Source organism: Vanessa tameamea, chromosome 5 (assembly GCF_037043105.1).
Source record: "Vanessa tameamea isolate UH-Manoa-2023 chromosome 5, ilVanTame1 primary haplotype, whole genome shotgun sequence".
Classification (NCBI taxonomy): domain Eukaryota; kingdom Metazoa; phylum Arthropoda; class Insecta; order Lepidoptera; family Nymphalidae; genus Vanessa; species Vanessa tameamea.
This window is the reverse complement of record NC_087313.1, coordinates 11,365,858-11,383,256: the sequence shown is the minus strand read 5'-3', so window position 1 is coordinate 11,383,256 and position 17,399 is coordinate 11,365,858. Positions and strand designations below refer to the sequence as shown.

At 29.2% G+C, this 17,399-nt stretch overlaps 1 protein-coding gene across 3 annotated transcripts in view; it reads left to right on the top strand.

Moving 5' to 3' along the window:
• LOC113392258 (aquaporin AQPAe.a-like) overlaps positions 1–17,399 on the top strand; it is a 69,741-nt gene that overhangs the window by 18,484 nt on the left and 33,858 nt on the right. For 2 of the 3 annotated variants that reach the window (XM_026628587.2, XM_026628590.2), the window contains one exon: positions 11,614–11,810. In XM_026628587.2, the coding sequence (XP_026484372.2) occupies positions 11,614–11,810 (197 nt within the window). Of the gene's footprint in view, positions 1–9,053; positions 9,316–11,613; positions 11,811–17,399 lie in introns of those variants that run through there. The other variant, XM_026628589.2, reaches the window with a different exon arrangement.

Below are 17,399 nucleotides of genomic sequence, written 5' to 3'. Positions count from 1 at the left end.
TTTTTCGCCGAAACTATGCTAGCTCCGAAGCTACTTCTAATAGATTTATCACAATTATAATAAATTTAAAACACTAATTATGGCCTATGTCATTCTCTTTTTTTTACATAGTTCAGATCTAGTAAAATTTGGGGAGTATATTTTATATTATTACGTTTTAAAGTAATGTACAAGTTTTCACGCATTTTGTGGCATTTCTCACTAATGTCATGCATTGAGGGGCAATTTGCATATTAAAATAAAAGACCTAAGAGATAAGCATTCGCGGGAAAATAATTTGTATTTAGCGATTTATAGATATTGTCCTTAAACCTTTTTTTTTTTAAGAACTTTTGTTCAAAGTCAAACAGTCGAAAGCCAAGTTTATGTGAAATAGATATATTTAATTTCGAAGTGTGCACAAAACGGTGACAGAAACAACAGTTTATTTTCTATTTACTAAATAGTTGAAAATTAAAATTGTATAGAGTAGTCATGTTAAATATAATTGTTTATACAAGGGAAAAAAATGTTATGTACATTACAATATTACCAAAAACAGTACTTTGTTTAAACATTTTTACGGTAACTTAGTCATAAGATATGTATAAATTATAAACGGGTCGATAGAGACATAAAGAGTCTTTAGTAATGTAACAAAATGAATTCTAAAGGTTTACCTCCAGAGGACAACAGGTCTTGGCCCAGCAGTTGGACATTTAGTAACTAACATTTACACAAATATTATGAACTTTAAATGAAACTATATCGTATGGCAATGTCCATATTTATAGCAATAATGCGAAAATCTTTTTTCTACGAAAGTCTTTCTTATATTTAAATTAAAAATAAATTAAGGATTACATTTGCAATTACTTCTATGCATTATAAAAACATAACGATATGTCTTATTTGATATTTTATAAAAGCACAGAAATGACTATAAACGTACATATAGCCTATTCGAATCTTAGTAGGAATAAAGATAAACAAACCTTACGTTTATGTATTTCATGCGATTTGCTAATAGCTCAGCTATATTGTGCACTACTAAGAGTTTATGATTCATATATATTTATTTATAACGCAACTACATTCACTGCAATACTTATATCAGCTTCGATTTTAATTCCAAAGTTCCGATATAATTTTCATCGACGTTCAAAATGCCATTTTTCATAGAATTATCAAGTTCTCGACCAATGATATTGCGTCAATTCGCTGTCAAATGTTGTTTATTTGGCTTTTGTCCTTTCTTGGTTCAAATAGACTATGGATGATGTAGTGATTGTCGTAAGGGTTAATTCGTCAATTAATCGTTTGTGCTTGTCTCTTGTGACCGTACAAAGACGCACGATTCAAGGCTACATTCGTATAATGACGTTTTATACATTCATCTCTAACCGTGAAGGTTTCGGCTACGTTTATTGTATATATACTTATTGTCATGACAATTTTAATAAAATGTTTACGAGACTTTCTCTCGAGACCTGATGTAGAGATTGTATAATATTTAGACAATACAAAACAATTATTTTTCCCGTAATGTAGTTTTCATTATGTGGTGTGATATTATTACGTTGATAACGTTGAATAATACATTTAAGTGGTTCTCGCATTGAACAACTTTAAACGGGTATCTAATATATTAATTATTCTTAAAAATATAATGCTTCATGCGGGTACTTTAACAAATGTATTATATTTCAACAGATTAAATATTCCATGCATATATGTTAATTAAAACAAGTAATAATTTTGAATATAGAATAAGTCACCTACGCTATATAATTATATGTATAAGCAGTTCCAATTGGCAAGATGTAATATTAATTTTGTTGTTTAGCACTCGCCCGCGACGCCATTGTCACGGCCGGTGATAATTTTCCGCGTTTTATTTGCTGATATGTTTTACACAATTTATTTTCAGACGAAATGCTATAATTATCGAGTGTTAGTTATAACATTTTATATATATCAATGAAAATGTGTAATATTATTTAAGTCTTTTTTTGTTAATAGTAGTTTACATATCATTTATAAACCCAAGGAGTTATTTATGATAGCTGTCATCGAATGCATTAAATAAACAAAGGATGTCGGCTTCTTAAATTATTTATAATGCGTAAAGACGTAGTCGAATACAAGTTAATTTTCGCATGTAAACAATCGCGTGACGCATTTATAAAGGTAGCAATTTGTTCTATTACCTCTCGTGCTCGTCACGGCCAAGGTGCGCGCAATGTCAAGTTTCTGCGAAGAAGTTAAGATGGATATAGGATACGTTAGTTTTTAGTATTTCGTTGAAAAACTTGACAACATGTACATAGCTGTACGTTCCTAGAGTAAAACTTTTTTTTATGGATGGATCCATATCCTCGGCATGTTTTTGTGAATTGTTGACCAGCGTGTAATTCAGTGATTATGCATTTTTAAGAAAAAATAAATGCTTTTTTTTCCTGTTATTGTTCCATTTGACAGTTCTGGTTTTTGCTATTTCAAACAGCGGCCAGCAACATTATGCATAAACTTGTATGTAATATATAATATTTATGTAACTTCGGGCTTAGTCAGAAGAACAGTAATTTTCTTTTTTGATTAATGTTTGTCCGTACTTGTAATGATCCCATAAAGGCGCAACTCTTATACATTGACGACGATCAATTAGAAGATAACAAGGTATGGTAACCTTTGCTTATATCATACTTTGGCATGGCACTGCTAACTATATAGTTTATGAGAAATAAAAAATAATACTAACGTAAATAATTTTGATTTCCCATAGGTAGATTGGTTTACCTTTACCTTGTATTTATATATTAAAAAAAAAAATGCATAAAATACATATATTTAAATTATCGATTAGGTATTTTGACGAATGAATATTTTTATTAAAAATTGTCGACATAGATTTAAAAAAAGAACATATTAGCTATATTGAATAACAAACAATACGAGTTAAAATAAAAAAACAATGAAATCAATATATACCTAACAATTTGTAAAACGAGAACATGAAATTCACACTCGTCACGTCAAAAGTCTAAATTAAAAAGCGATTTAAACTGCGAAGCGCACCTCATAAAATTATATTACACTTATACTAAAACATTCTGCATCTGTTAATATAAGTTTTATGTTTATTGGTTTAATATTTTCAATTATTTATTACAAAAAAAAAAAACTGCTGATTTTAATATAGATAATAGAAAAGAGGTCTTCTATTTATATTTTAAAAAACACTAGCATTAATTGCGTTGCTAGTACGCTGTCAATACTGCTGAACCATTTTCATATAATTAAATTTGTGTTTGAACGTTATGCGGGACATTCTGTTCATAAACTTGGCACACTTGTTTACCCGATCCATAACACCTAATGATAATAATAGTAAATTCAACTTGATATCACAATCAACCTTTTACAGGCTTAGATAACACCTACGCAATTTCGGTAGTATTCGAGATTAGGAAATGGGCTTTAAACAATGTCCCTCTAATACATAATATAACAATATGATATTTATGAGCTGCTATTCTATGAATATATATTTTGTTGAATCAAAATTTAAGAGCTCGCTTAAGGCACGACCGCGTGGAATGGTGGCAAGATTTTTTTTGCCCGTATAATTGCAATTCCGATACTCTTGTGACGAAAAATTAATTGTCACCAGTTGTTTGAAGATTGGTCGATATATTTATTCCAACGGAACAAATATATTATTTCGACTGAAGTAATTAAAAAATGTCATCTTGATGTATAAATTTCATTATATGTAATACTGGAATATTTAAGTATTAGTCTTTTTTTTTTGTATATATTATATTGATTTTCTTGTATATGGATTCATTTTAAAGATTACACAGATGTTGCTAGCACTCACGTTGAGGTTTCCGGTATAGTACCATGAAAGTACCACACCTGTGGTTACGTTACCTAACGTGTAAAAAAGAATTAAAGATTCTTTTTAAAATGTGCTTAAACAATATAGGCTCTTAATTATAAAATACGTATTAGGTAAAAATACCGAAAATCGTGTTAAAAATTACCATTAACCACGGAAGTCGTGAAAAATCATGAAACCATTTCAAGGAAGTCAAAGATAAAAGATTTTAATTGAATCTAATTCGTTTACAATTCAAATTGCCAATAACTACCGTGAGAATAAAAAAAAATACACAATAGACTTCCTCAAACATCATTTAAAAAAAACTGCTCACATAAAGTACTGGTATTAAGACAAATTGTGCATCATACGAGCTTAAAAATTGTATACTGTTAGAATTCATTATTGAGATTAAACACGTGGACGCGTAGACAGTTAACACCGACAGGATGTATCGTTTTCTCAATGTTAATTTTCGTTACAACAGTCAGTTATATACTATATGAGATTTTTTGATTTCGGGGATAACTTCTATCATGTACGATCGATATCTGGATTTTCTCAATAACAGGCACGTTTAATATACTAACGACCATGGAATTTAGGGTGGTTTTAAATTACTTTTGCAATTATTTATGCATTGTGCTTGTAATAACCGTAATATAGCAATATGACGACGTCTTTATTGGATTTTTATTAAAACACAATCAGTGTCTCTTTCTGTCATTATTGATTTTACATTCGAAAGAAGAAGATACAGCATTAACTTAACCACGGGGGTAATTTACACATTTATAGACAAAACTTTTATATCTTCAAAACAAAAAGCTACTGGTGGTTTATAATATTAATTATAATTAAAATGATTATAAGAAACTATTAATAAAAGGCACCCCCCTGCTTAGCACGGGTGCAGTTTAATAAAGAAAATTTTATTATTAATTTAATTTATAGTTACCGAGGTTACCCCCTACAAAATGTAAACAAATCTTACCTCTTTATATCATAAGTATCGATTAGCTATGTAAATATGGGTAACTGCTGTATAACTACTGGGTAAAGATTACTTGGAAAGTGTTCCACCATGCTGCCTCAAAGTGAGTTTCCCAACGATGTTTGTACCTTACAACTGAGCGTGAGATTAATTCAAAATACGACATCAACATACGATTAGCTCAGTGGCACTTGTTGTTGAGCATTTTCTATCCCACATCACATGAAATATATCGAAAAATAAACATAATCCTATCTTTAAATAATTGAGTTGGTTCAGTAATTCAAACATGTGCATCTTAACCAAATATCACGGGTTCAATATGTTACTGTGTTTATATTATAAAACTTGTAGACGTCCATCCACCAAGTCTCATTGGAGCAGTGTTATCGAATATGCCCCAAACCTTCCACTCAGAAGTATTAACTGTAATTTGCCGTGTAGTTTACCACATGTTTTGAGTATAAAACTTTTAAGACTATATTAGGTTGTATGTTTAAAGCATGGGTAAGAATAGCAACGTGTTCGTAATATTATTTTTAATATATGTATTTAGTTTATCAAATACTCGCGTGTTAAATGCTCTTGACGTAGAAAGTAAAACGGATTTCGTGTAAGTGATGGAACTCGTATGACAAGAAAAAAATCGCTGTTGATTATATTTTTGCGATACTTGTTTGTATCAGGAATATTCGAAACCTGTTCTTGTAACTGTAACAGCAGATAGCGTTATCATATTATTACAGACTTTCTGTACTTTACTTTAAATTTTAAATTCAAATTCAAATTTAAATATATTTATTCAACATATTAGTATTACAATTTATTATTGATTGTCTTAATCGTCTACCGGTTCGGAAATAATTCGGAAAGAAACACCTCCACCTGAAAAGAAGCGGCGAAAGCACATCAGTAGGATTTTTTTGTCAGGAATTTGTGTTAACAATGATAATTTATTTTTGAAACGGCCTGGAGGCGATTGTTTCATTCCTAAGACGTACTACCTCCTTAACATTACCCTTTAGCACATACACGTTCTCTCAAATTTTTTGGGTTCACTATTTTTAGCATTTAATTAATAAAAATCTAGATGATAACACTAATAATAACAGTCATTAGATGTCCACTTCAGAGCAAATAACTTCTCTCCTGTTTACGACAAAATATCGCTACCCGGACTTAAGTCCATATTAAAATTGGTTAAGATCTTTTATCCTCTGATTCTCTTATCGTATAAACACAAATCAACATGAAAAGTTAATCCAATGGAATTGATTAACGATAACTTTTAAATAAAAAACCTAAGCTCCACAGTCCACAGCCTTTAAAAAGTAATCAAATATCTATTTAGTACTACTCACCCGTCCCGATAAAGGGTAACAAAATTTAGAAAATTGAAGGACTAACATACGATCATTTCATATGCGTATCTACACCGAATAATCCCCTAAATTTTCATAATAATACAGAGGACAAACATAAAAACATATTTTTTTTGTACGAATAAACCTTTATAATATTTATAAATCAAAACCGAGGTGAGACCGGACATGCCATTAGTAAGCCATTTTATGGTTTGTTGATATTTAAGCAACATTTGTGATGAAAAAAATATTATTTTAACCGAGCGCAAGGCACTCGTACGCCTCATAGAGCCGTAAGTGTGGCGAACAAACAGCATTAACTCGAGGCTGAGACAATACCCCGAGGCTTATCTTGTTAACACAACTACTGAATTTTTACACCCGATAACAGCAGTATAAATATCACTGCTTTACGACTCGCTCATAAAATATGCATAAAACCTTCATGCCTGAATAATATTTATACGCCTTCGCTTTGTCCGTAATCAAACTAAAACCTCTTTTGATAACCGTATGGTAAGAGCTAGCCGTTTCATGTTATTCTACGACATGAGATTTTAATTATGATTTAAAATATTAAATGAATTGAATGTGTTATTATATAGAATACTATTCACTTGAAATTCTTATTTAATTCATATTATATTTTATATTCAAAAGTTGGACTTAATGTTAAAATAATTCTCTACCAGCTTTAAAAACTTAAAGTGAAAAATAAATAAATTTAATAGAAAGAAAATACTCTGTTATCTACATCTACCTAAACACAATACGGAAAAATATATGTGATATATTAAAAACCTTATTAAATTAAATAATAATAATTTTCACTACTTAAATCTTATTGTTATAGTGAAGTAATAAATTCTGGTTTTTTTTCGTTAAATGAAATTCTGTAAACTTTATCTTTCTAATAAATTGAAGTGACATTTTTACTTTTTTCTACTTAAAATTCTTTGAGCAAGCTCGTTTACTTTATAACGCGTTATTGAGGCTTAAAGCCGGAAAACCATTTGGCATTGCAAACATCAATTTGAAACTCTGCCAATGGGGTTTTAGTTATATTAGTTATGTATATATATACAATATATTATCAAGATTTGCTACTAAGAATCAATTATTTCCTATGCTGACGTCTCAAAACTTTTATCTTTATATATGTAATAATTGTAATAATTCTTCTGTGTGTGTATCTCACTGAACTCCTAAACGTGACAGAGTAATACTTGACCGATTTGTTTGATTTTTTTTGATACTACAACCCGGTAAGTTGCAATGTTATCGGGTAACTGGATTTCTTAAATTAAAATTATGAATTTCTTATTTTATCCGTATGAAGTCGGTTTGTTTTGTAAATATAAAAACTTTAATTCAAAATAATAGACTCAGCACGTTGTTTTAATAAGTATATTATAAATAAATCAAAATGAATTATATTTTAGTAGATTGTATTGTGAGAAGCACCCACAGTGTGTACAATTTCATAGCAATCGTTCGGGAGAAATCGGTTTAAAATTCAGTTGCAAGATTTGAGCCACACATTAACAATTATAAAAAAAAAAACGTGTATAAAAACACTGACGTCAGTTTAATATTAACTCAACCTAAGAACTGCATATTAATTTAAATATACCACGAACTTTTAATGGAATATTTTTATTTCGCAATATAATATATTTTTTAATATGGAAATTAATTGTTTCTATGGCCGTACGTTTCCTATAGGAAATACCTGAAGAATAAGTCACTATCCGTTCTTTATCACGATTACAATTAATATATTTGTTTATATTTATATACTAGACTTCTTTTACAGATCATTAGAATATTATTATGAATGAAATGAAACATTTTTCTTACTACTTTTATTAACTTTTCATATGTTATAACATTAATTATCTAATTGTATTTTTACGTCAATATTATGATAACAAAAACATTTGAATTTTTCTTGTAATGAACAATACACAATACAGATAACCTAAAAACGCGAATTGAAAACTAATGTCAATCATTAAAATATAAATAAATATTTTTTTTCATTTATTAATGAAGGAATAAAATTTGTCAACTATGTTAAAATTGTTACATAAATATACAATAACTAATTCACTCCTGCAGTTCAATAATCTTAAATAATCGATTAAATGGTTGATAAGTACGATACACATAATACTATTACGTTTTATTATTACTCTGTACAAAAAAAATCTTAAAAAGTAAATAAAAAGCAGTTCAATATAGTCAGGTCCTTTAAAAACCAGTTAGAACCAGTTACGTAGTAAGAATCCCTGTCAAGTTTTTATTGCACTGGGTTTTAACCCGAGAATACTATTTATTTCTCCCACAAATAGAATTCCCTTCTATCTTGGATATTTTTAACTTTAACGCAACTTTATTAGTCACTTTATATTGAAGTTAGAGTGAATAAAATACTAGTTATGGACGTCGTATTTTCTCTTTTTCGTCGTAAAATAACTTTTTATATGTTGTTATCTCGTCGTTATGCATAAACTGGTATAATTAAAAATGCTTATATTTTTTATTGACTAAATGATCTAGTCTAATTTAGTAAAAAAAGATAGTAAGAAACAAATCTAATGTAAAAAACCACATTTTACAATTTTAGTTCAACTAAAAAAAAGACGGACGAAGACATTTATTTAACGTTTTCGTAAACAGTGTGCAGGTAATTTGATTTCAACAAATTGTGAGAATTTCGTACTGTTCCCCTCAAAATATTTGCGGTTTCCTCGCAATGGGAGATAGTGATGAATATCAAATAGCCGATTAATTTATAAACATCGTTCAAGAAACACACTCGGAATAAAAAGTCAGTTGCATTCGACTGGTCCGCTGTCATCCGCCACACTCAGGTGTATGAAGCGTTACAGAAAGGTAGTGCGGCGCAGCGTACACATTCTTCACGAACGATTTCCTCCAAACTATAAGGAATTTTCAATTACAAATAAAATAAATTGCGGTAATTTCTATCTGTCGCAACAGTGAGGTGCTGTTTGTTGGCTAATCGGACTAGAAAGTGATTTTATTTAAAATGAAGACGGATTATCCGATGGATGAAATGCAGAAGAGTAAGTTTTAAGCTTATTGGAAATTCCACTGAGGGTTGAGGGCGTTTTTGTCATAATCGTGATTACAGTGATGTATCTTGGTGAAGCGCATATGCGTAGAAGTTAGGAGGATTCAGTAATAACGCACTGAAACAATTAGACATGCGATTTTATTTAAAATTATCACAATTTTTCTAAATTATGCATGTATTGTAATACCAATTTTATATGTGACTAAACGATCGTCAATTATAATAATGTTTTTATAATTGCGGAAATTACAAGTATATATTATAGTTTTTTTAATATCATATATCTATATATGAGTAAACGCCTAATTGTATACGTTTTTAGATTAAGTCGCTTACATAATAAGCTATTATGTAACTTTTAAAAATCAAGAATGTTTATTCGTTGTTCGTTGTCCTTTAACTAAATTTTATAAAAAAAAGGCTCTTGACTATTATATTTCAAGATAAATCAAATTTCGAATTCGGAAGTTAAACAAAGATTTATTTATAAAGTTAAACGTGCATTATGAATAAAGTCATTTATTTTATAAATGAGAAGCCAGAGAAACGGGAAAATGCTGAAATATATGATAACGGTGATTAAACAATATATAATATTACATATATTAAAATAGTACAAAAATAAGTGAGAAAAGATCATGAATCATATAAAATATAATCAAAATTAAAAGTATTTCGTAAAACTGTCGTAAATTATTCGCATAAGAAATCTTTTAAATATTCACTATAAATTTTAATGGCATGTTATAAATCTATTGTAATATCAAGTGAATTGTGTAATAAACATGTTTATAAATAATTTTGCGTTATAGTTAACGTAATTATATATCATATCATAATTAACATAATTATAAATGAATTTCCTTAACAGTGATTATGAACGTGAATTCTTAATATCGATGAAAAATCTGACCCAAAGAGCTTTTCGATTGTTTCCCTACTTATTTTAAATATGTTATAAATCTATTATAAAATCGAGTTTATTTTATGATAACTGTTTATTAATAGTTTCGCGGTATAGTGCGTCATAATTAAATGTACATTTGTTATTATTTTATTAAACGTAATTAACAATGTTGTTAAGATCAAAGAGCATTGTTATGTATTGCATTATTATTATAGGTGCGTTTTATTAAATAACAAGTATAACATAAATTAGCCAAGCACATTACTTTAATCATTCAAGTTCTACAATACTATAAAAAAGTGTTACAATACTATAAAAAAATGCATTTTTATACTTTTTATAGATTATATTGGAAAATAAAAAATTTGAAGCAATTATTATTCAAAGTGTATATTTGAATGATATCAATGTGGTACAAACATCTTTTATTATTTACATAAGACGCTTGACATTGTTTCAGAAATAGGTATCATATTTGAACAGTTAAAATAATATTATTATCTTAATTTTGAAATAAAAGTGTACACTTTACTTAGCCTTCTTCAAGTATTTCATAATATAATAAATACTTCTCATACACTTTATAAGACATATTTTTACATACCTACATATAAAGTTATTAAAATAATTATAAAATATGTAGTTACATATAACGTGTTTAAGATCATAAAAAAGGACTCTTATTTATTTTTAGCTTAATTACTTTACGGCCCTGAGATATAAATATTTTTTAATGTATTATTAAATTAAATACAATGTTTTGCGATAATATTTAATAATAATATTAGTATAATTATTTAAAAGTGTCGAAATATATATAAAAAAAAATTATTTATTTATTTGGATTTTTTTATACGTGTGTATCGGGAAAAAGTCGCCGAACCACGGATTTTCGATATTTTACGAGGCCACTGCTCCGTGATGCTGGCAATTGAAGTCTTCCCGAAACATGTTAAGCATTTTCCGATAAATAATTTTAGTAAACCGGCATATTTCTCTTGATTGGGGATAAATAAAGTCTAGATATAAATGAATGTATTTTTTTTAATTAATAATTATTTGTTAAATTTATTTTAAAAATAAATTATTATATATTATATGTATATATTCGTCATTCTACTTCATATACCTAAAATTATTACATAATGACAATAGTAATCAGAGACATTTTAGAAAATCATATTAATATCGAAATATTTGAAAATATTGTACTCATTGCTCGGACGTTGTGTACATAATGTTAATTTTTTAATATGTATGGATCGTTACGAATGAACGAGCAGTACTGACTCAGATACTAGTAGGACTACTGGTAGCTCAGTAAGTTTGCCCCAATTTTTTAAATATTTAATTATTTTTATTTATTTGTTTGTTCCACAGGAACCAGCTCTATAATCGGTTTATCCGATATCACAGATAATAAGCTGATCTGGCGACAACTGGTCGCGGAGCTGTTGGGCACGTTCCTGCTGACATCCATCGGTGTGGCCTCTTGTATCGCGATCACCGAATCCAATGCACCGATCGTCACTAGTATTGCTCTTTGCTTCGGTCTACTCGTCGGGTCTATTGTCCAGGTATGTTATACATAAGCTTGCGATACGCTCGGTTTAACAGGAGTGCTAATATAACAATTCTAAGTAGTGTACCCTAGTGTAGTGTATGTGTTCCCGTGATTACTCCCTATATAGATGAAATTAAATTAATTCATAGCTAAAGTGATGCCTTTAGACAATCGAATATATAAAATAAAAATATCACATAATCCACAGGTTGGTAGCAAAAAAATCCAGAAATTTCGAATGTGATGATTCTAGATATAAAAACAAGTAAACACATCAACTTACTTAGCTCAATCAAATAATGGAAATATTCACTAAGGGAATGGGAAACAAGTCTGTGGAGACTTGAAAGATAAAAAAATAATAATCAATAATATTTATAATTAAGAGAACCATAAAACCATATCACCAGTCTTTCTTACTTACTAGAATAGTCTTTGCTCAGTTACTTAGTTATTTGAAATTATATTCAATTACTAGCTGTGCCCGCGACTTCCTGCGCGTTTGAATTTAACAAATAAATTATTTTTCTAGCCTAAGTTACTCCTTATTACATGAGTTATCTGCCTGTAGTGTAAGTCCCGTGAAAATCGGTCCAGCCGTTCCAGAGATTAGCCGGAACAAACAGATAGATAGACAGACAAAATTGAAAAATATGTTATTTTGGTATATGTACCGTGTGTACATACATATGCATTTAGTAAAAAACGGTTATTTATTATTACACTTTCATTTACACAATACATCAAAATAAAAATTATAGTATGTAAATCTAGTCGAATTTCTTTAAAGTATATGAAAATATAAATAGGTTTATGTTACATGATTTATTCAATATAATAGTTGAATGCATAGAGTATTTCATAACGATAAACTAAGATGTAATCTTATACAGAAGACATGCGTTATGAATTTTTATATACAAATTATAAAGAAGACTTGTAATTCGGATTGAGTCGATAGATACCATTGCTTAACATTCTTAAATGGCGCGTTATTACATAAACGTCATAAACAATAAATCTTTACGATGTAAATTAAATTAAATAATATGAATATAACTAAAATAAGACCAAACAAATAATAATACATATAGTAAATATTATATTTCTTAGTATTAATATACGATATATTTTATGAATAGTAATCTCTCTATCTCGGTATATGTGTCAGACGGTCTTGCTTTTCCCTAACACAGATTATATATATAGGTTAGATATTTAGGTTAAGTAAGAATAATAAATATTTAAATAATTAGAAAATATATAAAATTTTGGATTTGTCTTTGTGAAATCAGATAAGTATATGTACTCTGTGGTTTAGCTTAGCTTTGCTTTAGTAAAATGGGGTTAGTTAGTATACTTGAAAGATTTTAAAAATAGGCAAATATTAAGACTGCTTTCATATCAGTACGACCGAAGCGATATACCTTACGTCATGTTCATTTTAATTCCATTTTGGAGATTTAGTTTTATTAAACATTCAATGGGCAGATATTACAACATTAAACTATTCTAGTAAACGCTTACATAGCTATAGGAAAATTATTTATATGTATACTGATATAAATCTAACTTACAAAACGTCTTATTTTAATAAAAGTTTACACACGGCTTCCTTCCTTTGTGTCCGACTACACACAGGTGCAATTTATTAATGTTGAAAATGATATGACGTAAATTTAATTTATACCCTATACAAGTCATGAATAATGTAACTGTGTATAGCGGTACCTGTGAAAAAAAATTAGAATTGGATTATTAATTTCGGGGATACTCCCTACATTCAAATAAACAAAATTTACTCTCTTATAATATTAGTATATACGACAAAAGAATAATTTGACAAAGCATTTAAAGCGATAAATTGTTACTTAAATCATTTTAACTTTTTGTTGACAGTAATTTTCTAAATCGAAAGGTTTTTCTCAGTGTCAACGAACGTTCACGATATTATTGTCTTTATTTATTTAAAATCGATACGTCTTCAGTTGTTATTCCAAATGAACATTATATCCCACTGCCGGTCTAAGGCTCTTCTCCTTTTGAGAAGAAGGTTTGGGGCTTGTTCCACCTCGTTGCTTCAATGCAGGTTGGAAGATACATGTGTGTGTGGCAGAATTTCATTAAAACTAGATACATTCGCGATTACCGCACGACGTTTTTCTTCACCGCCGAGTACGAGATGAATTAAATACACAAATCAAATCATATGAAAATACAGTGTTGCTTGATTGGATTTGAAATATGAAATGAATGGAATTGAAAACGCAAACATCGGCTAAGACGCACGCGTTCTAATCACTTAGCCATCTTGTCTTTTTTCAACGTTATCGTATTTATTTATTACGATCACATTTCTATATTAGAGGCGAAACTTTATTACTATATTTAATAAGATATATACAGTATTGATCGAGGTTAAATTGTCTAAAGATTATTTCGTTAATTTGATCATCATTATTCGTAACCTCTGTTACGTAATACATGACCTATATAATATATATTATAGAATAAATTATGAACATCATTAAATGCGGCTATCAATACCGTAGAAAAGGATAATTTAGCCAATGGCCGGCCTTTCCCACGCGGTCGCGGACCCGTAATCGCTCATGTGTTAAATGTATTACACATGTTCCGTTCAATATCATTAAAAGGCCAATATGCAAAATAGATGAATTAGTAAACCTTGACATACGATCGTAGCTCTGTACCACATTTCACTAACGGAGGTGAATAGAATCGACAGGCATGGTAAGTTTATTGACATTGTAATTATACGTGTCAGAATAATGTTGCCATTAAAAATATAAATTATTCGGCGCTATTATTATTTTATTTATGTATATAGGAATAAACGATGGTAAATGTGAGACGCAAAATACTGATTAATAAAGCCTATTATACACACGACAGAGTTTGTTTCAGGGGTACAAAGACGAAATAGGGTACATAACATCATACACGTCAACCGCAGGCGGTAACTAGTACTGTATACGTACAAGTACAATATTTAATGAGAGATACGAATATTTTTTAAATATTTTACTATTTATTTGTATGTGTGTGATTGTAAAATCAATTGTTCTCATATTTCGCGTTTATTAAAAAAAAAAAAAAACGAAATGATCATGTTATGAATATGTTATCGGGACGGAGTGGTCACGAAAAATGCATCAGTATGTCACGCGTACACTGGACGTTGAGCAATTCGATCAAATGTTGATAATACACATACGTGAACTATTATATTATGAGCTTTAATAACGTTTTTATAACTGTAATTCTTATTAATTGTTCATTATAATATTTACCTTGTAGTTTTAATGATCCATATTTATCGAAAAACGTAACATTATTTGCCTCTTCAAATTACATTATCAAATGTTATTGTATTATAAATGTTTTCAAGAGAATAACAAATATCCTTATTCTGGATTATATTTATTTTTATGTTATCAATTCTGAACTCGGAATAAGTATTATATTTAACTGAATCTAAATCGAATCTTTATATTTTAATTTAAAGTAAATGCTGACCTTCTTTTTAATTATATTGAATCAAAATAATTCGTATGCTTTTATTTTATCGTTTAAAATTAAAGACCACACATCGATATTTAAGGTTGTACGTGTGTAATCACAATAATTGACCCTGAATATCTAAAAGCGAGAGTACGGATCAACAATAACATAATGGTATATACAAATGGTTTAGTACTTCATCTTCGTATGTACTTTGGTTTGGCAATAAAAGGCGTCACCATGTTCCACTTTCGATCCCGCTGTGTTTGTACTTTTTTTTAAAAGTCAAGGGAAATAAATAACTTGTAGCGCGTGTATATTCCCAACAGTGACAGGTTTTATTGCGACATTTTATGCGATCAAAATATGAATACAATTATTTCGTTAGATTATAGATAAACACATCGTTATTTTATACCTAAAATTAACCGAGACGAACTCTAAAAGTTGAATGTCACAAATGTGAAGTTAATTATTCAAAATTAATGCAATAAAGTAACATTTCTAACTACATAATAATTAGAAATTTTTGATTAAATTTAACTGATAATAAGTTTTCTTAATCTTTTATATTAATCCGATATCTTTTTTTATTTTAAATTTTTAGTGCAAAGAAAAACTAGTCACAGATAAAAAATGTACTGAATATAATTATATCTAACAAGGGCAGTTCAATAAATACAGTCGCGTGATCTCCAATAGACACAAGCTGTCTGTGAAAATTAAACAGCAAACGTTAACTATTTGATTAGAACATTCGCTCGTAATCGCATTAATCATATTCAATACAGGTAATCGACATCTGACATCTCACATACTATTTTGCCGATCCTTTCGTTCCGAGAATTGCATGTGCAGAATTATGCATCACAATTTTCTATAATTTATATTGTAATTTTCCTCCTTAAAGTGCAATGAAATTGTATTCAAACTGCGCAACAAGAGCAAAATTTCATATAATTTTATCACTTAATTTTATGATTCTATTATATAATTATATATTTGTAGGCTAATCTTGCATACGTAATTATATTACAAAATTAAATCGATATTCTGTTCTTAACAATACTTTTTTGAATAATCACTCGTGTAGGTTTCGTCAGAATGTTTTTCTTTACCGCCGAACACGAGATTAATTATAAACATAAATAACACAGATTAAGCGCACGAAAATTTAGTGGTGCTTGTTCGAATCATCGGTTAAGCCACTAGGTCATTACGGCTTTTCTATTATGGATCGCCATTATTAGGTTGTAGTCCGCAGAGCCCAAGGGAAAGTTAGCAGGTTTCCGCGACAGCGCCATCATTAACATGATTATTATTTATACATGTAGTTATTTCAATTTACGTATTAGTCTTTGTTTTGTGATATTTCTTTATATAATTAAATAATAAGCGTGGAATCGTAGCTACTATACAAATAAATTAATAGTTTAAAAAACTAAAAAACACGCATTTAGCACGCACTAAAAATTACAAAAGCAAACCCTTTCATTTAATACCCATATCATGGGGGTGCATTTCAAATAGCCTGTCCGCCATCATGGACGTCCGCCATATTGGATTTAAGTCACGTGACAATTTTTTTCGTATTCCTGACAGAAAATCGTTTCATTCGATATCCATATCATGGGGGTGGATTTCAAACAGCCAGTCCGCCATCTTGGGGAGGCCGCTATATTGGATTTGTAATGACGTTTTTTAGCTAGTCATGTATTGTCATCAGAACTCAGAGCGTGTGCAAAATTTCATCCTAATCAAATACCGGGAAGTGGGTCAAATTAAGATTCCAAGATTTTCTTACATACATAGTTATAAGTAAAGTTAATATAAGCATGTTAAGAAGGTTCTTGGTAAATTTTTCCTGGTCTTAATATTCGCAAAATGATTTATTTGAACGATAAATACAAAACAGGATGGCAGCCCTGTAAACGGCGAAGTTACCACTAAACCATAAATTTGGTATATGTTTACTAAAGTAATTTTTAATATTCGTGACTAGAGACTATGAACTTACTGTAATCGACCTTGGTGGAGAATACTTTCCTAACTAGTAATACTTAATTGGGTCAAGAGC